The following is a 16,350-nucleotide window of genomic DNA, read 5'->3' as shown; positions in this document are numbered from 1 at the left end:
CTCCCACCTCAGCCACCTGATTAGCTGGGACTATATGCGTACGCCACCATGCCCAGCTAATTTTTTTTTTTTTAAGACAAAGTCTGACTCTGTCGCCCAGGCTGGAGTGCAGTGGCACGATCTTGGCTCACTGCAACCTCCGCCTCCTGGGTTCACACCATTCTCCGGCCTCAGCCTCTTAAGTAGCTGGGACTACAGGCACCCGCCACCACGCCCGGCTATTTTTTTGTATTTTTAGTAGAAACGGGGTTTCACTGTGTTCGCCAGGATGGTCTCGATCTCTTGACCTTGTGATCCACCCGCCTCAGCCTCCCAAAGTGCTGGGATTACAGGCGTGAGCCACTGCGCCAGGCGCAAAACAGTTTTTCATTGAATATAGAAATCTAAAGGAATTGTGGAGAATTGTTTCCCTACACTTAGCAGTTGTAAAATTTAATAAAGTTTTCAAATATTTCTGGCTTTCAATTTTCTTCTACAGAAAATAGACATACTATAAATTTAAGACAAAGTCTGGCTCTGTCACCCAGGCTGGAGTGCTGTGGCGCGATCTCGGCTCACTGCAGCCTCCGCCTCCCAGGTTCACACCATTCTCCTGTCTCAGCCTCTGGAGTAGCTAGGACTACAGGTGTCCGCCACCACGGCCGGCTAATTTTTTGTATTTTTACAATTAATACAATTAATAGTATTATGGTGTATCAGGGATGTATAAAATGCATAAAGTCCCTATTATGCAGTAGGTATTCAATAAAGTAGTAGAAAAATTCTTCAGGAAAGAGAAAATTGAGTGAATACATTTTATAATAAAAAAAACCAATATGGATTTAATATTATGTAACATTAAATTAGAATTCAGTATTTCTATAAAGCAACTGATGACATTATTTCTAGCAATGTAAATTTGTTATATCATTCATGACTTAGAGCTGATCGTGAAAATGTCATTCTATTAAGTCCCAAAGTGTTCTCTTAAATAGCAACATATATTTCCCCACTTGTACATATACTTTTAGTTTACATGTGCCTACACGTATATGTGTTGTATTAGTCTGTTTTGTGTTGCTATAAAGGAATAACTGAGATTGAGTAATTTATAAAGAAACGAGTTTTATTTGGTGCACTGTTCTGCAGATACACATGCACGGCACCAGCATCTGCTTAGCTTCCAGTGAGGCCTCAGGAAACTTTCACTCATGGTGGAAGGCAAAGGGGTAGCAGGTGTGTCACTGGGTAAGAGAGGGAGGGAGACAGAGAGAGAGAGAGGGAATCTGAGTCTCTTTAATAACCAGATCTCTCTTGGACTAATTACTGGAAGGAGGGCACTAAGTCATTCATGAGTGGTCTGCCCCCATGACCCAAACACCTCCCATCAGGCCCCACTTCCAACACGGGGAATCATATGTCAACATGAGATTTGGAGTGGACAGATACTCAAACTACATCACACACACATATTCATAAATCCAGCCAGCACTCAAGGTGATTACAATTAAAAATCAGGTCTGTACTGCTTAAGTTCACTTGGCTTGGCAGGAAATTATTATAAATGTATATGTATATGTGTATATATTTCTCCTTATTAAAATCAACATGCTGTTCAGAAATAATTTTATAGATTTTTTAACTGTTAAGCTATTAGAACTGTCTTTATTTCTTCATATTTGTTTATGAAATTCATTCATTCAATTCACCCATGAACGCATTGACTTAGTATACTAACGTATCATCCACACTGCCAGAAAATTGAAAGGCGAATAGGAAATATAAGTAATAATTTTCACTGACCATAAATTAGTAATACGATCATGGAAACAAATCTGGAGTGAAAAAAGATAAAGGTTAGGTGTAAAATAACATTAAAGAGAGAAATGATGGATTGATGTAAACTAGAGAGGTTCAAGAATACCACAAACAGAAGGTCAGATTTAAGGAAAAGTGGAATTCACAAAAGACAAGTTTAAGCTGCCCAAATAAAGATAATGCAGAGCACAGAGAGCATGTAAAAGGAAAAGTATTGTGATCTGTGAGGAGGCTATCTTGGCCTTAGGAAAGCTGTTGTCATTAATACTGGTGTAGGTTTAAATTCTTTGGATTACTGGGGAAACCATAGTTGAACCAGATATGAATTTAGGGAAGGCCATGAAACAGATATTTAATAAAGTTAAAATAAATATTTTCTTATAAAATTATTATGTATGGAGTAATTATTAGCTATTTAATATTTGTGACCCCTTTCCATTAAGTACTTTTGCCCTAGGAAGTGGCTAGCCAGCCAAAAACTGTATATTTTCAGCTCCCACCCAGTCACCTTAAGTCTAAGTGGAGACATATGATTAGTTCCTGCCAATGGAATGTGAGGGGAAGTGATGTATGCTACTTTTAGACCCTTCAGAAATGGCTAAGAAGTGAGTATAGATGTATGTGTTTCCAGTAGTCTCTTTCTCCATCTATTAATTTAACAGAATATTTCAAGACCCTTCAAAAAGACAGAGAGGAACAAGATGGGAACCTGAGTTTCTGAATGAACATGTGGAATGATCTAGGGCAGTGAGAACTAAATACTATTGTATTACATCCTGAGTTTATTTGGGAGTTTATTTTTACAGCAGACAGCTAATATATCAGTCTATTTGTCTTCATTTATTAGACAACTAGATATGAATCATCATAATATCAAAGCACCATTTTAAATTCTTCACTAGAAAGAGAGCAACCAAAATTTGACCCAATGTGATTCACTATAAAAATTTGTTTTAATATCTTATATTCTGAAAGTCAAGGCTCTAAATCAGTACAAAACGATCTTTTGAGAAAGAAATAAATTTATATGTAGAGGCAAAAAAAAAAAAAAAAAAAAGTTTAAAAGAGCTTGTAGACTACGAAAGCCAAACACTAGCCTTAGGATCTGAAGAATGGCATGCTGAAAATGTAAGGATAGATAATACAGGGGAACTTTGCAAAAAGTGTTTATTTCAAACTGCTACAAGGTGATTTGGAATGCATTTCCTTTTTATAACCTCATTTTAGGTAGTTTCCAGTGTCTCTTAGCAGATAATTTAGCTGCTTCAGTGGATTTTATTGCTTCTTTCTAAATTTGTCAAGTCCTCCTTTGCCAATAGCATGAGGTTAAATGGATGTCAAGAGATTGCCTCTAGTTGTGATTGCTCTGTTTCCTATGACAGCATGAGTGCTCAGTGTTAAGGCTGTTCCCAAGTGCTGTTTCAACACCCAGGTTCAAATATTAGTCTGTTTTGTTATTACTTGGCTGATGTATGATACAAAAAGTTCATCATTTCAGGCAGCTGATCCTTTGTCATTGTGTCCTTATGTCCTTTTTTCCCAAATTTCCACTTACTTCCTAAACACTTATGACATTATTTATAGTATAGGTTGACTATTCCTTATCAAAATGCTTGGGACCAGAAGTATTCAGGATTTTGGATTTTTTTTTTTTCATTTTGGAATATGTGTATATATCTAATGTGATATCTTGGGAATAGGACCCAAGTCTAAACACAAAATGTATTTCTTTTTCATATACACCTCATACACATAGCCTCAAGGTAATTTTCTATAATATTTTAATAATTTTGTGCATGAAACAAAATTTTGATGTATTTTGACTGCAACTCACTACATGAGGTCAGGTGTGGAATTTTCCACTTGTGGCAATATGTTGATACTGATATTTAGGAACACTTTAGATTTTGATTTTTATGTTAGGTATGCTTAGACCACACTGGCAAATATAGCTAATTTAAAAATATGTGGTTCTGTTTCTGTCTCTCTCTTTTTCTCTGTCTCTGTCTCTCTCTCTGGTAATTACCGGTGATAGCAACATCTTTTTAGTATCTGAAAATGCATAGATGCTTTTAGCTAACCTGGCTTACTAGATGTAGACATGCAAATTTTAAAATCTGCAATATTTTCTTTAATTTAGAAAAGTAATAAATGTATTTAAGATGGAAATACTGTGTAGGTGTAAAGCGCAAATTTTAAAAAAATAAGCGTATCTTAGTTTATAGATGTCTGGTAAATAATGACTACTTATTGATTAAGAAGTTCAAACTAGGATTTGCTACACTAAATTAATCCTAGGTGACCTTATGTAAAGATAATATATCCTTACTATAAAATTTTAAATTGCAAACACATATGTGGGAGTTTACAAGTATTTTATTTTTAAAAATATATATATTATGCTCCTTTTTATAAACAATTTGGAGAAACTTAAATAAAAAGACAGATTTAACATATCTAACCAAAGAAAAACACAAAGGGAAATTAAGATCAAGGAAAAGGAGCAAGCAACTATTCTCAGTATAGCTACTCTAGTGTTAAAAAGATGAAAGTGCAATTTGTTTCTGGGCTACCACAAAGTCGAGCCAAGTTAGCCATGTTATCACAAAAGCACCAGTCCAAACATCAGGAGGCTCATGTTCAAGTTCTAGCTTCTGCAGGGAGGAAACTTTGAACAAATCACATTACTTCTCCCAGCTTCAGTTCCTTCATATGTAAATAATGGGCTAAAGCTAAGTCATTTCTTTCTTTCTTTTTTTTTTTTTTTTTTTTTTGAAAGTCAAGTAAATTTTATTGCTTTTTATAAAGTTGTAGAGTACTGGGCAAAAAAGACTGTAGAGGCCCTTAGCCTATAAGCTTTGAATTTGTCATCCTCAACTTTATTTGACTGAACAGGGACAGGATGGAATTAGATTGCTTTTTAGCAGTTTGTAATAAGAAGAAATATCTCCCTTAAATCACATAGCAAAAGGGAGTGAATGATCTGGAACAATCGGTCTTAGTTTCTGGTACTTTAATATTTCCTACAAATCTCCTCATAAAATAGAAAAAGTTGCTTTCTAATCGCCGGGCATAGATGCCTAGGTTAAGTCCTGTAACAAATAGTTTACAGGATGCTCATCTCTTTGTTATTTTCTTTTTTTATTATTATTATTATACTTTAAGTTCTAGGGTACATGTGCACAACATGCAAGTTTGTTACATATGTATACATGTGCCATGTTGGTGTGCTGCACCCATTAACTCGTCATTTACATTAGGTATATTATATCTCCTAAGCTAAGTCATTTCTAAGGTGTCTTCTTTAGACAGAAAATTGATCCTGCCCACACAAACCAGTAAATCTTAAAAAAATGAATTCATGAGGATACTGGTTCAGGAATTTGCTGTTTGTTTTTGTAGCTGTCATGCTTATGCCCCCAGTCTTCCTCCCCTCCTCCCACACACATAATGGAGAGAATTGTACTAATAAATCCCAGAATATGGATACTTATTATGGAAGTAAATATTTTTGTTTTAACTAACTTTTCTGTGTCTAGGACTTATTAGAGTGAACTTAGAAAAACCAGATCTTTTAAGATTAGCAATGGCGGTAAATAAGGAACAGTCCTCCATCTGGCTAAGTAAAAACGCTAACATTCTTGTGTATGTGGAAGAAAATCTCATTTAATTGGTTCTCATCAATCGGAAATGGAAGAATCGTTGAAGAGTGGATGATATTTTTCCCTTTGTATTATCCTTGTACAAAAAGACTGCTTGAGCAAAATGGTTTGGAAAATTTAGCATGCATTTCCTAAACCAAAGTGTGGAGGGAATACCTTTCAGCATTTTAGAACTGACTATTATTGCATATAAATAAATGATACCAAATACAAAGGACACTAAACTCATGAGTAGGTTTTTTCCAAATTGCCTCTTAGATAGAAATAAAGTAATAATATCCATATCCCTAGATACTTCCTCAAAATTCTACTTTAATTCCAACTTTTTAAAAAGACTATTTTGTTTGACACAGCTTGGGGTTTGATCTTCATGAATATTTTGTCTAGCTACCATAATATCTTTGATTGTAGGATCCTCTTATTGACAAATAATTTTTATATTCTGTAAAATGGGCCTATATTTACAATTCTATTATTTGGTAGTCTTTTTGCATTGGTACCTGACTCTTCTTGTGTTCTCTGAATGAATCAACAAACAGTGCTTGATACCATTAAATTATATACTTTTATTGTGTTGTTCAGCTGTTTTGTACTTTCACATCAATAAGCAACAGTTGGTCTATCAAGATCTATTCTTTGAGTTTCTTAACTGTATTAAGGCTGCTGAATAGATTTGATTATTGCAGATATTGATTTTTCTGTGAAATTATCACATGGTTTAGATGCCCTTGCCGAAGGTTCAGTATGCTAAATCATATTTTATTTTTGGTGACATTAATAATTTTAGCAATAGTTATCAAAGTAAATTAGATGTCCTAGGTGTTAAATTATAGAAATGACTGCATTTATAAGAAGTTGTATCAGTTAGAAATGTTTTTGGTTGTGAGTGACAGAAAATCTAATTAATAGTAGCTGGCATAACTCAGTAATTTATATATTTTTTTCCAGCAAGACCTGTAAGTACAATGCTTTGTTGTGGCTCTATAATGTCATCAAGCCCCTATGTACTTTCCACCTTTCTGCTCCCCTGTCCTAAGGGGATAGTTCTCATGCTCAGGGTAAGGAAGCACATAGTACTGTATTTTCAAGTATAAAGAAAGCTGAAAAGGGGCAAGGACCAAAGATGCATAGTCTATCAATAGTAGCCAGAGCTGTCTACTGAAAACTCTAATTATTTCTTCTTCTGTAGGGGTAGAACCCAGGCCAATCTCAGTTATAAGCAGATGGGTGTTTTAATATTCCATGCTCTGTAGAAGAATGTAAGGGAGAAAGGTTATAAATACCTTTGTGGTTAACCAATTTGCAGGATTTTCTCAGAGAATGTTCACATTTTTATTTTTCTAAAGGACAACCATTTGTGCCAAAACACTGTGTGCCAGAGTGTCTCTCTCCTCCTGCCTCTTCCCTAGTGTGTTAGTCTAATTTCTTCAGATAGACAAAATCAAGAGCTCTTGTCCCATGATCTGAAGTTAGGAAGCTGGAAATTCAGGAGAGCCAAAGGTATAGTTTTAGTCCGAGTCTGAAGGACTGAGAACCAGGGAAGATGATGGTGTAAGCTCCAGTCCAAGTCCAAGTAGAAGGCAGAAGACTGCTGTCCTGGCTTGAAGACAGAGAGACAGAGAGAGAATTCTCCCTTGTTCCACCTTTTTGTTTTATTCAGATTTCCAATGTACTCGATAAGGTGCACCCACAATGAGGACAATGTGCTTTACTCAGTCTACCAGTAGAAATGTTAGTGTAAACCAGAAACACTCCCACAGTCATGCAAAATATCTGGGCACCTCATAGTCCAGTCAAATTGACTCATAAAATTAACCATCATGCCCGCTTACTCTGTATGCCTGAGGGACATCTCTTAAGCTCGTCAACTTCCACATGATGGAGAGGTCAATCTTTTAGCTATAAGATGATAGACTAAAGTAGAAGTTCTGGTTTCACTGAGTGTGATATTAATGGAAGGCGTCATACCATTAACTGAGAAGTTTAGACTGAAGGATTCTAGAGCAAGGAAAGTAATGTATGCCCAAAATTGAGAGACTTAGTTGAGGACTTCTGAGTAGAGTAGCTGGCCGAAAGAAAATACACACGTACCTTGGAAATCTATAATCAGAGATTGCCGTTAAGTACAGTGTAAGCGGGGACTAATATTTCCTAAGCTGTGGCTGTATCCATCCACTAATAACTATCTAGTGCTGTAACATGACACGACACTGATTCTGTCTAACCTGGATTTGGGGAAGAAGGGTTTTTCTTGGCCATTTAGGGATGCCCTGCTAAATTGGATTTCCTTTCTTCTTCAAGTCTCGGTCCCAGAATCAAACTCTCAGTAACTTTTCAATTCACTATTTTTTTAGAAGCTTTATTCGGTTCTTGTGAAAACAGAATTCCCTGAGGTCTCACTAAATATTTAATAATTCCATAGTGAGTGTGTTTCTCGGGTCTCTTTGGTTACTGTAGCCAAATAGAATTGTACAATTCATTTTCTCCTTGTAACATGGATAAAGTTTCTCAGAATGAGCTGAAATTACTTATTTATTTTAAATATGTTGAATGTTCCTCTAATATATCATGTAAATTTTTACTTAGGATATTCAATTTTATAAATACTAGCAGGGTGATATGAAACAATTTTTGCATAATCAGAATATTTAAAATAAGATTGCTGGTTTTGAGATGTTAAATGTAAACTCTGATATAAATTTTCAACTGTGATGACCAAGGAACTGTTCATAAGATAAAATAAATGATGCATCTAGAATGGATAACATTTAGGTTTGTGATAGGCTTGGAATCAAAGTTCCATGTTTTAATAAATTCAATACCAACCCCAATAACAACAAATCAGTCATAGATATTTAGTGAGCATTTTATTTCTGTGTATTCATAAAACTTATTTTATAAATACTTTTTTTTGGTTTCCTTATCTCATCCTTTTAATATTTTTATTGGATATGAATATTTTATGATGCACATGACATTAGTACAAGCAGTCTACAAATAGAGTTCTATAGTCACACATATATTGGGGTGAGCACAAAACATTTTGACTAGAGGGATGCAAGCAAGCAGGTTTGGAGAGTGCTAACATGAAGAGGTGATACAAGTCAGGTTCACAATTAATGATAAAATGGAGAAAAAGAGGGAGTATGGCAAACCATAGGCTGAGTCATGCCCCAACTCGTAGTGGGAAGATGCTATTTAGCTTGTTGCCATGCAAGGATGGGGGCCTAGGACTATTGGGTGTTCTGAGTTCCAAAGAAAATGCAGACCTTGGCTGGGCGCGGTGGCTCAATATTTTTATTGGATATGAATATTTTATGATGCACATGACATTAGTACAAGCAGTCTACAAATAGAGTTCAATAGTCACACATATATTGGGGTGAGCACAAAACATTTTGACTAGAGGGGTGTAAGCAAGCAGGTTTGGAGAGCGCTAACATGAAGCGGTGACACAGGTCAGGTTCACAATTAATGATAAAACGGAGAAAAAGAGGGAGTATGGCAAACCATAGGCTGGGTCATGCCCCAACTCGCAGTGGGAAGATGTTTAGCTTGTTGCCATGCGAGGATGGGGGCCTAGGACTACTGGGTGTTCTGAGTTCTAAAGAAAATGCACACCTTGGCTGGGCGCGGTGGCTTACGCCTGTAATCCCAGCACTTTGGGGGGCCGAGGTGGGTGGATCACGAGGTTGAGATCATCCTGGCTGACATGGTGAAACCCCATCTCTACTAAAATACAAAATTAGCTGGGTGTGGTGGCACGTGCCTGTAGTCCCAGCTACTCACAAGGCTGAGTCAGGAGAATCACTTGAACCTGGGAGGTGGAGGTTGCAGTGAGCTGAGATTGTGCTACTGCACTCCAGCCTGGTGACAGAGTAAGACTCTGTCTCAAAAAAGAAAAAAAAAAAAGAATGAAAATGCAGACCTTTTAATTTTATGTGAAATCTCCCATTTTAAAATATTGGCACCTAATGGAATATAACAAAAAATGAACATCATAGGGGCTAAAGAAAACACTGGGCTGGATGGCCCGAGGGTGCCCCATCTGTGACTTTCAAGCGCCACGCCCTCCTGGTCTATGTTATTTCATTTAATCTCTGTGATGACCCTGTGAGACAGTGCTTCACTTCTCTTTTACCAATGAGGAAACCAAGGTTCAAAGACACCAGGGGATGAGTCCAAGGTCTGAGGGACTCAAGTCTCAACACGATGAGACCCTGGCCGCTTTACTTAACAAGACATTTCTGTGTCTATTAACTTCATGGGAATGAGTGCAGACCGTGAACCACTGCAATTCTGGTGGCAGGAAAGAGTTTATTCTCAGTGCACCTTCAACGGGCGAAATCTCTTCAACTTCTCAACTACTGTGAACACCTACACGAGAGGGCAACAGGCTGGGGAAAGGGGGCTAACTATTCTCAGGATTTCTTGGGACATCAGTGGGCAGGAGCCAGGTCAGAAAGGGAGAGATATGTTAATGGCATCACGAGACAAAACTGGCGGAGGGGTCAGAAAGAGAGATGAAAGCATCTACATCCAGGTCAGTTCACCCACACATAACAGTACTAGAATTTCCTGGATATTTGACTATGTGCTGGAAATTGTTCTAAGTCTGTAACTAGAATCATCTCACTTAATATTCACCTTGGGAGTGGTGCCTTTCATGTATCCCCATTATACAGATGAGGAAACTGAGGCACGTTAACATACCAAAGGACACAAAGCTAGTGGGAGTCTTAAAGCTCAGGTTTTAAACCCTACTCTCGCTTGTCTCTCTGAGTCTCCAATGTCATCAGGATGGGCCACTGAGGTTCTTCAAACCTCAGTTCCACCTGTTATTACATAAGAATGAGGGACTTATAGAAAAAATAATACTATGCTGGTGAAATCCGTGGAATAATGTAAATAGGGCTGTGTCTTTTTCAAGAGACCAGGGAAACTCCCTAAAGACAGGCTATCAACTTTAGTTTAATTGTTAACATCTCCTTCCTGTGCGCTGAGCACAGAACTCAAAGCTCAGGCTCTTACTTAGGTTCGTCTTAGAGAAAGGAAAGAGGCCAATCTTCAATGAGTCATTTCTCTTTTAGTTTCTTTGCCTTTGGGGATAGAGGCTACAGAGGAATGGAAATGAGAATTCCTGCTCTCAAACTTTTATACAAGCGTTGTCCAATAGGACTTTCTTCGACGATGAAAATGTGCCATATCTGTACCGTCCATACAGCAGTCACTAGTCACATGAGGCTATTAAGCACTTGAAATGTGCCCAGGGCAACTGAAGAGCTGCATTTTATATTAAAATTAAAACTGAATTTAAATTGAAGTAGCCACAGCTAGCTAGTGGCTACCATATTGGACAGCACTTATGGGTGTGGTGAGAAACTGGGATGTCTCTAAGTTCTGTCTTTCCCCAGAGGGCTGGGTCCACTCCAGAGTCTCTGAAAAGCTTGGGAAAGAGGAAAGTAGGTTAGGCTTTGTCACATGCTGGGCTTGTTCCTGTCGCCTGCCCTGGACCTTGGGGCTGAATGGCTCACATTTTAAAATCTGAACAATTTTGGGGAAGAAGGTCCTGTTTAACACCAAATCAGATTTTAACACAGGGTCATTTTAAAACATTTAAAAATTCATGGGCACCATTTCCTAGCTGTTTTGGATTGGGACCCGGGTGCTACAATCTAGGGGTCAAGAGAAGTCTCCGTTGCCCTTGCTTAAGCCCATGACAACACTGGAGGAGAAAAGCCGATCTCTTTTTCCTCTGCCTGAGACTTGTGCTCCTTCTAGGGTTTTGCTTTCAGAAGCTGACCTCTGAGTTCTGAAACGATGTCTGTGAGATCAAACGGCAGAGGCATCGAAATGTCATCCTTTTCCCAGTATGGCCGACATTCTGGCTTCTGATCAGCAGGTAAAGTTCGGGCAATTTGCGACTGGCACCTGGCATGCCATTCTCGCCTCAGGTTCTGGCGTGCAGTGAGCGAGGCAAGGATGGCAGTCAGGATTTCATTCCTTTGTTCCACGGGGAGCCCCTCTCTTTTAACTTCATGAAGCACAGCATTTGTCACACCCTCCATCTTCTTCCACAGTGCTTCCAATTGAGCCACGGGTTGACACCACCAGTCAGTGCACTTTCTGTATCCATTGCCTTGAAACCAAAACTGCCTCAGCCACTCAAACTCGACCTCATTATGAATTTCTTCTCCTTGTTTCAAAACTGCAGGCTCAAAGGTTTTCAAAGAGATATCACCATTGTCCACATCGTTACGGACATTCTGCAGAGCCAACTGACAGCGTTGTAAAATATAATCCAAGGTTCCTGTTGAGCACTCTGCCACTTGGTGGGTGGAACTAAACCGAGGTTGTGAACCAGCCAAAACGCAGTGTTGGTGGGTGGCATAGAGATCATCAAGCATGAAATAGCAGTCTCCTTGGTGAAGGGGTATCGCTGAACCAGGTGTCTCTATGTCCCATGAGATCTTAAAACCAACATGCCAAATATCAGGATCTCTGCTTTCGAAATGAGAGTCATCCTCACTTTCCTCTTCAGGGCCTTCACAGCTATAGCTGTACACTGCCACTGCTGACCTGTCCACCAGATTTTCATCATGATGCCAGCTTACCGCCATTTTCCCCATGCCAAAATAAGGTTCCTCTTTCAGGTATGGCATTTTCTGAGGATCCATGAAATTCAGCAAAGTTACGTTGTATGCTGCTCTGCTCTTAATGTCCACTTCATCTTGTCCATCGTAGGATGACCCCATCCCAACCCTGGGGAAATCTGCAGACATACACAATGGCACAGCATCCTCATTAGCCTTCTCTTTGGCAGCAAGTTCTTCCAAAGCCTGGATGGTTTCTATCTGCAGGTAGTCATTGAGCTTGAGGAAGGTCTCACAAGCAGCGGCTATTTCAGCCTCGGGGTATTTTGTATTAGACCCTTTCACTGGCCAGGGGACCGTGAAGAGCCTGGTATTCAGGTACTTGTAGGTACAGCCTGGATTACCAATGAGGATGCGAGATACCGGAGTGAGCAGATCTTTGCCTTGGATCCTAACCAGGTCCCGAAATAAGCAGCCATGCTTGTGCAGTGTGAGAAAGGCTTCTTGAACCTCTTTATGGAGCTCCTCAGATACACTGCTGGCTTCTCGGAGAATTAGTTTAGGATATTTCAGCTGCCACTGCTGATAGAATTCATCATCTTTGGGAGTCAGATAAGGAAGCCAAGTGTCTTCAAGCTCTTCAAGAAGCCTCAGTTTCTTAGCTTTGCGCTCTCGTTCCTCGGCAGTCGGGGTGCACTTCATGCTGCCACTCTATAAATACATTTTATAAATATAAATATAAACATAAAAATGTTTTCACTTTGAAATCCCAGTTTCATATAATTTCTTGTTATTTATTTAAGTTATAGTAAACTGTGACTATAACCACATGTAGGTAGACATATATTGCCGTGGTTGGTAGTGTTGGGAAGGAAACCCATAGCCTTGCTGACCTAGGCGTAATGAGTTTCAGGGAGAATGTGAAACAGAAAATGATTATTTCTGAATATTGGTGACGATCTTGAGAGGCATCTGATTTTGACTACTGGACATATTCAACATGACTGCTCTTTCCAACCCTCTTTATTAGGCAAAGGGCAAAAGATTAGTTCTTATATCCCACTGAGTAACTTTATATGTATGTAATTGTAAAATCAGAATAAATAAGGCCTCAAGGACAATTATAAATGATCATAATTTTCTGAATAATTCAAGGGGAAACAAAACAGGATGCTAATTTTTTTAATATAATTTAGATACTTGAAAAAATTCACAACAAGAGTGTTTTAGTACATGAATCTCTTGAAAGTTGTCAGTTATTTTATGCAGTTCAAGCCGTGGAGTCCTGGTAGTTATTTCAAATTGTCACAACAGGAAAATAAATGTATGATTTCTGCTATTACTAATCAATATCCCATAATAAATGCTTAGCTATTAAATCTACACAAAATGCTTTCAGCCATTTAATGCCATTGAAATAGCAGATCTGAAAATTGAACACACTCTATCTGACTCTCCACACTAATTTTCCTCTGTTACACTATCTCCAGATCAAAGGGATATCACAGCTAAATACAACAATTTAAGTTCTTAGTATGATTTGTGACCTATTGTATCTAGCATTTGTAATGAATTCTTTATACATAAAGGATATTATAATTATAATTATAAAATGAAAGAAAAAAATGCCTAGTGACATGAGTACCAAAGATCTTTGCCTGCTTATACTTTACAATGTGTTTCTGTAGGAACATTTTGTTCCAGCTGCATCTAATATTCTGGGAAGTTGCTATACTTTGAATATAATAATAAAATCACAATGTGAAATTGTTTTTTAGAAGGATCTAGAAAGCTATTTAATTTTGTCCACCATCTCCCTTGTTTACTGATAATACCATACTCCTGAGTTGATGTTGATTGGACCAATAATGACTGTTCATACCTATTTAAACACTCTCTTAGAGATGACTGGGGTTCCCTTGCAGACTCCCAGTTGGACTGCTGCTCGCCACTCGGGGTGGACCCAACTCTGTCATAGCCAGAAAACAACTTAAAAGAAGGCTAGTACAATTTCTCCCCCCCAATACAGTTTGTACAAGAGTCAAGAGAATGAGCCTGAGCCGTCTGTCTTGGAATTTTCTTCCAGATAGTGGATAGAATAAGCAAGACAACATCTTTTTTATTAGCTACCTTGACATGACCATTCAGCAGGAGCAATAATATGTCTGTGGTACACAAAAGTTCTTTTGAATTTGAAAGCTTGAGTCGATTATTTCAACTTCCATTTAAATTTCTTGCCATCTGTCTTTAGCCATTTTTAATGCTTTTATTTATTTATTAAAATTACAACTTTTATTCTAGAAAGAGGGAGTACCTGTGCAAGTTTGTTATATGAGTATATTGTATGATGCTGAGGTTTGGGGTAAAGATCCCATCACCCAAGTGGCAAGCATAGTATCCAATAAATGGTTTTTCAATCATGCCATCCCTCCCCTCCCCTCCCCTCTCTAGTAGCTGCAGTGTCTGTTGTTCCCATGAGTATGTCCACGTGTGCTCAGTGTTTAGCTCTTACTTATAAATGAGAACATGCAGTATTTGGTTTTTTGCTGTTGCATTAATTTGCTTAGGATTATGGCTTCCAGCTGCAACCACAATGCTGCAAAGGACATGTTTTTGTTTTTATTTTTTATAACTGTGCAGTATTCCATGGTATATATATACCGAGATTTTTAAAAAATCCAGTCCACCACTGATAGGCACCTAGGTTGATTTCATGTCTTTGTTATTGTGAATAGTGCTGTGATAAACATGAGTGCGTGTGCCTTTTGGGTATAATAATCTATTTTCATTTGGGTATATGCCCAGTATTGGGATTGCTGAGTTGAATAGTAGCTCTATTTTAAGTTCTTTGAAAAATCTCCAAACTGCTTTCAGCAGTGGCTAAACTAATTTACATTCCCGACCAACAGTGTACAAGCATTTCCTTTTCTCTGCACCTTGCCAGCATCTTATGTTTTCTGACTTTTTAATAATAACCATTCTGATTAGAGTTAGATGGTATCTCATTGTGGTTTTGGTTTGCATTTCTCTGGTGTTTAGTGATCTGGAGCATTTTTCTTATATTTGTTGGCTGCACGTATGTCTTCTTTAAAGAAATGTCTGTTTATGTCCTTTGCCCCATTTTTAATGGAGTTACTTGTTTTCCACTTTTTCAATTGTTTAAGTTCCTTATAGATTCTGGATATTAGACATTTGTCAGATGCATAGTTTGCAAGTATTTTCTCCCATTTTGTAGATTGTTTACTCTGTTGGCAGTTTCTTTTGCTGTGCAGAAGCCCTTTAGTTTAATTAGGTCCCACTTGTCAATTTTGTTTTGTTGCAATTGCTTTTGGAGACTTAGTCAAAATTATTTGCCAAGTCTGATGCTGACAAGGGTATTTCCTAGGTTTTCTTCTAGGATTTTTATATTGATAGTTTTATGTCTTATATTTGAATGTTTAATAAATCTTGAGTAAATTTTTGTATGTGGTGAAAGAGATCTATGGGATGACATGGAAAACTCAGAAATAAAGCTGCACACCTACAACCATCTGATCTTTGACAAGGACAACAGAAACAAGCAATAGGGAAGGGACACACCCCATTCAATAAATTGTGCTGGGATAACTGGCTAGCCATATGAAGAATAATGAAACTGGACCCTTACCTGTCTTTTAGAATGGAACAACCTCCTTCAGAATGTCTCGCCAGATTTACTCCAAAGTGAAGCTGTGAGAACACAAGAAGGCTTAGCTTTCAACTAATGCTTGTTTTATTTACATCTTTTAAAATATATTATTATAATAGTGCTATTAGCATATTACAGGAGGAAAACCATTTCTGTAAGTAGCTGGGAGTAATCATGTGAACAGTTTCAGTTTTTCCTGAGCATTAACAATACTCAATTTAACTCCCACTCGTCTGGTCAAATAAATACAAAATATTTCAGTTTTAACTTCTTTTTATCCATAATTTTCTCATTCTCTGTTTCATTTTTCCTCATCAACTAACATCTATGCCTTTTACCTATATAACAGATACTTCAGTTTCCTGTAGGCATCTAATATCTTTGTCCACTCATGAATCTCATCCCAACAGGAAGGATAAAAGCATTAAAATAAAAAAATCAATTAGAGTTTTAAATTAGCCTACTTTATGTATTTTAAATACTTAGTGTAGAGGGTATTTTATTTGTTGTGATTGAAGAAATATATTTGCATTTTATAAAATAACATTAGCAAATGCTAATAAATCAATTTATACTTGTTCTTATTTTTTGACAATTTCCTAGCTCCTTTCACATTTGAAATCTGAGCATT

At 37.6% G+C, this 16,350-nt stretch overlaps 1 protein-coding gene across 1 annotated transcript; it reads right to left on the bottom strand.

The window, feature by feature from the left end:
• Window positions 1–11,236: 11,236 nt before the first annotated feature.
• Window positions 11,237–12,758, bottom strand: LOC108523450 (alpha-ketoglutarate-dependent dioxygenase FTO). Its single transcript, XM_017864073.1, has one exon. The coding sequence runs from the start codon at window positions 12,752–12,754 to the stop codon at window positions 11,237–11,239; it is 1,518 nt and encodes a 505-aa protein (XP_017719562.1). The 5' UTR covers window positions 12,755–12,758.
• Window positions 12,759–16,350: the final 3,592 nt, after the last annotated feature.

Source organism: Rhinopithecus bieti, unplaced genomic scaffold (assembly GCF_001698545.2).
Source record: "Rhinopithecus bieti isolate Rb0 unplaced genomic scaffold, ASM169854v2 scaffold_3735, whole genome shotgun sequence".
Classification (NCBI taxonomy): Eukaryota; Metazoa; Chordata; class Mammalia; order Primates; family Cercopithecidae; genus Rhinopithecus; species Rhinopithecus bieti.
Note: the sequence above shows the minus strand (reverse complement) of the source record. Positions and strands in the feature narration are given on the sequence as shown.